Raw genomic sequence first — 7,233 nt, 5'->3', positions numbered from 1 at the left:
CATCTTCAGTTGAAAGAGAGCTTCCTTCGTCACTGTCTGATATGAACAGATCAGCAGACTCCTGAAATAGAAATTGTAATTATAAACCAAATGAAAATATGGAGATGCTAATAATAGTTCACATAGATACAAAAATTTAAAAGTACAAACCACATCATCGTCCCCTGTATCACGACTTGCATCAGTAGGACTTGTTGCTGCTGTCAACAATTTCTCAGATGGTGAACTATCAACATTGTTCTGTGCAGCATGATCCTAAAAAGCAAATACCTTACCGTTTAAAAGATAGAAGAATGGGAGGAAACTTCGTTTATGACTTGCTTTCTCTTACCTTGTGGGAATCCTTTAATTTGCGAGGGATTGATACATGTGTAAGCAGATTAGACGATAACTTCTGCATTGCGTTCTGTGACTCATCCACAAAGACGGAACAGCCACTCCCAGCAGATTGAGACTGTTCAGCATTATTCTGTGCACGCTTAGTTGTCTCACAACCATCATCATAGCCAGGCTCAGAATTAATAGGGGATGAACATGTAGTATTAACATTCTAAAAAAAATATATCTTTTGTTAAAAAGAGAGAATGTGAGGGGTTGCATAATTATTTGACTGTTCTATAGACTTTGACAGAAATATTATGGTCTACAATAACCTGTTCCTTGCCGGCTTCAAATTCCTCAGAGTCAGTACTAGATTCACATGAAGTATCTTCGTCTTTTCTTATCTTCCGATGTCGATGTCTAGTAGCCTTACTTCGTCCAGTGTAGTATCTCTTCATTATTATTGGAAAATTTCATTTTTCTACAATTTTCAACTACAAATGTTAAACTGTAAACATGGCTTTAGGCTAAGGGTAACATCTGAATAACAGACAACAGTTGAAAGTCGCGAACGTTCTGGAACCCGTGCGGCCCCTTTCGAGATGGCAGTGTGCTACGAGTTGTAGTTGGCGGTTGGCGGTTGGTGGTTTCAAACTCATCTCTTCTTGTTCTGGCCTGTCGTGACCTGTCGCCATGGCGCAGAAAACTGAATATTATGCCTTAGTAATTGATTTAAGTAATACTAAACTAGCGAAAATAGTACCGAGTAAAGAACTGTATGTGCTTACACCCGAGGATGAGGCTAAACCGTTTCGCCCAGCAAACGAGAAGAAATTCAAACCCAAGGAGGAATATGGACGGATTCGTGAGATTAATGGCGTGAAGAAAATGGTTCGCCATACAATCCTTCGACTAGATGGTAAGTTAACATCAAATTATCTCATGAGAATACGTTGAAGACCAGTTTTAAGAATCATTACATGATAATGGGGTTATGTTCATTTTCGATTTGCACATTAGCTGCTAGGGGCCAAACTCATCTCATGTTGAGCACATTTATAGTGCTAGGAATAATTTTCAGTTAAGATATTTGTATTCTGTATCATAAATCTGCTCTCCTTTAGTAAACTTTTTCAATGTTTTATTCAACTATACTGCCTCAATCAGAAGTCTCGAATTCTGTGGGTTGAGATAAATAATAACTGCCACTAACTAAACCTTATTCTTGTTCAACAGCTGATAAGAATAAATTGGAGGAATATTATAAGGACATAGGCAAACGCTTGCACATTGCGCCACGGAGAAGTGTTAGTGCCGTGGTGGAACCACTGTCAGAGTACTCAATCATCAAGAAGAAACTCAAACCAATTGTAAGTTTGTACAGTAATTGTGATAACAGAGAAGTTCTCTATGCAATTGCTATGACGTACACTTTGTTCACAGAATGACACAGCTCCTGTTCAAAAGGCCAAAAACGCAGCAGGACTTAAAGTGCTGAAGAAATTTAAAGCTCAAGTGGGAGAAAATAAACATAAACCAATTATCAAAAGCAGCCCAGTAAAGAAGGTAGAGATCTTGGAGGTATGTATACTAGTCATACTAATTCTGATCATCAAATTCAACCTCCTAACACCTGATGTCCAGACAAAATTTTCTTTTCTAATAATATGTTCTTTTTTCTACAGCCAAAGGAATGGGAGGAAGTCGCTGAATACAATGTTTCTGTTGACAAAGGCCGGACAAATGTTGTAACAGGAGACTCGGAGCAGGTGAACTTACTACCTTCATGTTTTGAAATTTACTGAAGCATTGCTGATTTGCCGATTCACTAACTTCTGCATTTACACTGTTTCCTGTGCAGTCATTGCAAAATCTCTTGGACGACAAGGTCTTAAATGGTGAAGAAAGTTTCTCCACTGGTGTCACATCGGAAGAGAAGACTGGTGAAGATGAATCTCCCCCACCCCCACTAAACAGGGACATCCAGGAAGACAATAAGCTTTTAGATTCTGAAAATTCAGGTCCCAGTGCTAGTACGTCACGTGACCAGGCATGCCAGACAAATGTAAGGATCCTCCCTATTATCTTTGGTCGTTAATGTATCCAATATGATGCTAATTTGAATTAATCTCTCCTTTTCCTGTGCAGCTATTATGGGAGCCAGAAGTGGTCCAGGAACTGCAAGATGCCTATAAGAGAATCATAATACTGGAGAGAGAGAAAAACCAGAAGACCGACAAGCAGCTTGGCAGCATTAATGATAAACTTGCTTCTATGCAAAAAACTCTGGATGATCAAACCAAGCTGCTAGTGGACGGGCAATCAAGTAAATGTAAGGTTCAGCACACTGTCTGTTTTTACTATTTATTTTCATCCATTAATGAGGCCCCTTTTGTTTTGTTGTAGCCAAAGAAGAAACATGTCAATCAAAAAAAAGAGTGAAAAGCCGTCTCTCAGTATTGACCAGTAATTTGGTTGATGCTGAGGGTGTGGATGAAGGGAAGGTGGGTGTGATCCAATGTTTTGTTCTCTGTCTTCGTCATACCTTTTCAGAGATAAGTGGAGCCTACTTACTAATCTTTTTCTAACTACAGATCAAGGTTGGTGTAAACCGCTACATCACCAGATCGAAACTCTTCACCATTGAAAAGGAGAGCACATACCTGACTGCAAGGGTGACTGCCTTGCTTTTGGCGTTTTATGGCAAGGATGTTGCCAAATATTCTCTAAGTGGCACAACCCGCAAAGGCCATGGGAAGGGGAGTCGGGGGCCGAATGCCAACAAAATCAGCCAAGAAGAGATTTCATCAATGATCAGTAAGCATTTGCACATTGATATCAATACCCTGCAAATTACATTGCTTTTAAATGTATCTTTATCAAGGAGTGTTTGCTTCTGTCTCTATAATAGCAATCCTGGAGCACTTTAAATGGACCTACCTCACTGACTTGGATGAATCCAGCATCAGAAACAAAATAACAAAATGCACTAGCTTCATCAGGACTGGAAAAACAGCCAATGGTGGTGATGGTGGTGAGAAGGCCACACTTAAACAGCACAATGTGGAAGAAGAGAACCAGAACCCCACGAAAAAAAGAAAAGCCGAAGGCTCAGACTCAGATTCTAGCTCTGAGAATGAATCCAGTGATGAAAATTGTGGGAGCAACGTGTCAAGTGAGGAAAATGAGCTTGAACAATCCATTAACCTGTCTTAAGTATGTGTTAACTGCTTTTCAAATGTAACATCATAACTGATTCTGTGATTTACTCTGTATTGTATCTGTTCCGATATATGCGTTAATCATTCTTTACCTGTTGTATCACCAATATTAATCTAATTAGTTGACACTGTGATTTATAGTTTACATTCTATGTGTTTTGGTACCCAAGTTAATCATTCGATACCTGTTGTTTTACCAATATTAATCTTATTAGTTGACAACTGTGATTTAGTTTGTTTACATTCTAAGAGTTTTGGTACCCAAGTTAATCATTCGTTACCTGTTTTACCAATATTAATCTTATTAGTTGACAACTGTGATTTAGTTTACATTCTATGTGTTTTGGTACACAAATGAATCATTCATTACCAATATGTCTTGTGTTTGCAAGATACGTCTTCTTGGTTGACCCTGTGATTTAATTTGCATTATGAGTGCTGTGGTGCACACCTCAATCATTCCTTACAAGCACATGTTGTCTCCACAACATTAGTCTTACTACTTGTAATGTGATTTACTTTGTAGTTCTTATAAATAGTTGTTTAATTGCCAAGATTAGTTTCATTAGTTGACACTGCTTTAATTTGTATTCTATGCATTATGGTGCACACGTTAATCATTCCCTACAAGTACTGTCTTCACAACATGAGTCTTAGTACTTTACTTTCTTTCTAATGTTCTGTTAAAAACATTTATATCTAAGAGTAGTACTTGTACTCTTTTGAATCTCCTTTTATTGTGTGATTTTATTTGTTGCACTTGTATTTCTCGTTTTATTGTGCTAAAAGTTCCTATACAGAGTTGCATTTAATTTGATTTTACTTTCATTTCTTGTATTCCTGGTACGAATATTGTTTAAGAATTTCATTACATTGTGGTTTTCATACATTTCAGGGTGAGGGGTAGAGCGGCCGGGGGGGGGGGGGGGCAAGGATGTCCTAGGCACAAGGAAAAGATAGTACACCTTGTGTCCCCACGGACAAGGGAGGGAGAGCCGGAGTAGCATCATCGTGGACAATACAGGGAGGTAAAATGGTATCATCAGGGACAGGAAAGGACACGACGTGGATTCCTTAGGGACGATCTGGGGACAAGGAGGGATATGAAGAGGTATCCTCAGGAATACGGAGGAGACGCAAAAGGCATCCTTAGGGACGATACAGGGACAAGGAAGGATACGAAACGGTGTCCACAAGGACGATACAGGGACAAGGAAGGATACGAAACGGTGTCCACAAAGACGATCGAGGGATAAAGAGCGATAACAAGGGATCGCTCATGGATCAGTGAATGCTATCCATTACGTATTCTTACTCGTCCCTATGACATCCGCAGAACGTCTACTTTGAGACAAATGGGATAGCGTCTCCCTAGCGTATCCGTTAGTTATCCCTGGAGGATCTTCTTATCCCTGCATGTCCCCCAGCTCCATCAGGGTAATCTTCATCTTCAATACATTAGATGGTTGTAGCATAGAGAGTGGAGTTCTGGGTCTTCGTCCCAGGAACAATTCAGCAGGAGACAGTTTCGTCACTGTATGGGGTGTGTTTCTATATGTAAATAGAAATGCATCTATCTTATGACTGAGAGTTCGATGCTTGGTTTTCTCGTCTAGAAGTTGCTTGAGCAGAGATCTCTTGACCGTTTTTACTTCGTTTTCAGCTGCACCATTGCTTTGAGGATGGTACGTTGGCGAGAACGTTTGTACCACTCCATTAGCCTGCAGGAACTCGGACATAGCTTGTGACGCAAAAGGTTGCCCATTGTCACTCACTATCTCTTCTGGTAGGCCATAAGCAGCAAACAAAGACCTGAGCACTTCTATTACTGCCACACAATCAGTTTTTGGCATAATGTGCACCGAAGGCCATTTTGAATGAGCATCTAAGATCATCAACAATTCAGAACCCTGGAAATGGCCAAAGTCCATATGCAATCTCTGCCAGCGCCTAGTCGGCCATGACCAAGGCACATAGCTATCATGAGGGATTGAAGACTGGAGTGCCTGGCACACGCCACAATCCTTCACTAAATCTTCTATTTGTTGATCCATGTTGGGCCACCACACGTAACTTCTCGCAAGACTCTTCATTCTGCTGCCTCCTGGGTGTGTCTCGTGTAACAGATCCATGCATGACTTTCTTCAAGACAGGATCACTAGAAGTATTTTCTGCAATGTCCACAGCAGACATTAATTCACCTGGTAAATTTCACTTTCCACCTCCTCAGAATGTTGTGATGGAAATCTGCTAAGGAAATCTGCATGAGGAATTTGTTCACTCTTCCTGTGAACAATGGTATACTGATGTGCTGACAGCAACAATTGCCAGCGTTGAAGCCGGGCCGCCGCCAGTGGCCGTTGGTGACTCTTGTCACTGAAGATTGCCACAAGTGGTTTGTTGTCAGACACAATTTCAAATTTTCTTCCAGTTAAATATTTGTCAAAATGCTTGATGCCAAATATTAACGCTGCACCCTCCTTCTCATGTACAGGGTAATTCAATTCTGCTTTTGAGAACATCTTGCTTCCAAAAGCTATTGGCTCTTCTTTTCCATCTAAGGTTACATGACTCAGTACACAACCCGCCCCCACAGGAGAGGCATCCGAAGTCAACCGTAGGGGCCTATCCAGAGAATAAGGCACCAAAACCATAGTAGACAAGAGTTTCAAAGCTTTGTCATAAGCTGCTTGCTCTCTCTTCCCCCAGTAAAACGTAGCTGACTGTTTTAACTGATACAAGGGATGCAATACTGTACTAAGATTTTCACCATACTTGTGAAAAAATGTGATCATACCAATAAAGGAACTCAGCTGCGTATGATCCTGTGGAACTGGCTTCTTTAGAAGTTCATCCATCTTCGCTGGGTCTGGCCTCATGCCAAACTCATCAAGCTGAAAGCCTAAATAAATCACTGAAGTTTGAAGAAACTTTGACTTACTTAGATTCAGCTTTACATGGAATTTTTCCATTCTTGATAGTACAGCATGCAGTACTTGAATACACTCTTCTTTATCTTTCCCCCAAAGCAGAATATCATCCAGATATTTGAAACAATTTTCCACGCCTGCTAAGATGGAGCTGATAATTTCTTGAAAAGCATTCGGAGCAGATGCTATCCCAAATGGCATTCTCAAACACTTGTAAGAGCCAAAAGGAGTACTCAACTTGCAAAGCTCCTGGGAAGCTGGAGATAACTGTAGTTGTAAATAAGCCAATTTCATGTCCAAAATACAGAAATACTTGCCATTTACTGTTGACAGATCATCAATGAGGGGCAGTGCCCTGCCAGTGACCTCCAGGTGAGGGTTAAGGGTCACAGAGAAATCACCACAAATTCTGACTTCTGCTTCCTTTCTTCTGACAGGCACAATGGGTGTGCCCCACGGGCCAGGTTCACATTTCACAATGTACCCAGCTTCTTCCATTGAATCTAACGCCTTCTTGGTTGGTTCACGCAGTGGAATTGAAAGATTCCTGGGGCCCCTGAACACCCCGTACGAAAAAGTTTAGTCCGGCATCAGTCCGTTTTCGGTCCGGAAAGAGTCCGCACCCTGTGGACTAGTCCGCGTTCGATCCGTCGTGCACCGGACTAGTCCGCTTTTAGTACCCCCGGGCGTGCAGACTAGTCCGCTTTGAGGTCGCAGCGGCCAAGTGCGATGCCGGACCAGTACGCAGACAGTCCGTCCTC

At 41.2% G+C, this 7,233-nt stretch overlaps 2 protein-coding genes across 2 annotated transcripts in view; both read right to left on the bottom strand.

The window, feature by feature from the left end:
* The window catches only part of LOC127750103 (HIV Tat-specific factor 1 homolog), a 2,206-nt gene extending 1,427 nt beyond the window's left edge, over nucleotides 1-779 (bottom strand). Inside the window, exons 1-4 of the mRNA XM_052270661.1 lie at nucleotides 654-779; nucleotides 332-550; nucleotides 151-255; nucleotides 34-61 (exon numbers count right to left, since the gene is read on the bottom strand). Of these exons, the coding sequence (XP_052126621.1) occupies nucleotides 34-61; nucleotides 151-255; nucleotides 332-550; nucleotides 654-779 (478 nt within the window). The remainder of the gene's footprint in view (nucleotides 1-33; nucleotides 62-150; nucleotides 256-331; nucleotides 551-653) is intronic.
* A 4,169-nt stretch (nucleotides 780-4,948) lies between these two features.
* On the bottom strand, nucleotides 4,949-5,596 carry LOC113213328 (uncharacterized protein K02A2.6). Its single transcript, XM_026432350.2, has one exon. The coding sequence runs from the start codon at nucleotides 5,594-5,596 to the stop codon at nucleotides 4,949-4,951; it is 648 nt and encodes a 215-aa protein (XP_026288135.2).
* Between the last annotated feature and the right edge of the window lie 1,637 nt (nucleotides 5,597-7,233).

This window comes from Frankliniella occidentalis, unplaced genomic scaffold (assembly GCF_000697945.3).
Source record: "Frankliniella occidentalis isolate FOCC.00 unplaced genomic scaffold, Focc_3.1 Scaffold133, whole genome shotgun sequence".
Taxonomy (NCBI): domain Eukaryota; kingdom Metazoa; phylum Arthropoda; class Insecta; order Thysanoptera; family Thripidae; genus Frankliniella; species Frankliniella occidentalis.
Note: the sequence above shows the minus strand (reverse complement) of the source record. Positions and strands in the feature narration are given on the sequence as shown.

Bases quoted from the DNA above. Each gene is read 5' to 3' on its own strand.
- LOC113213328 (XM_026432350.2), bottom strand. From the start codon at position 5,596: ATGGATCAACAAATAGAAGATTTAGTGAAGGATTGTGGCGTGTGCCAG.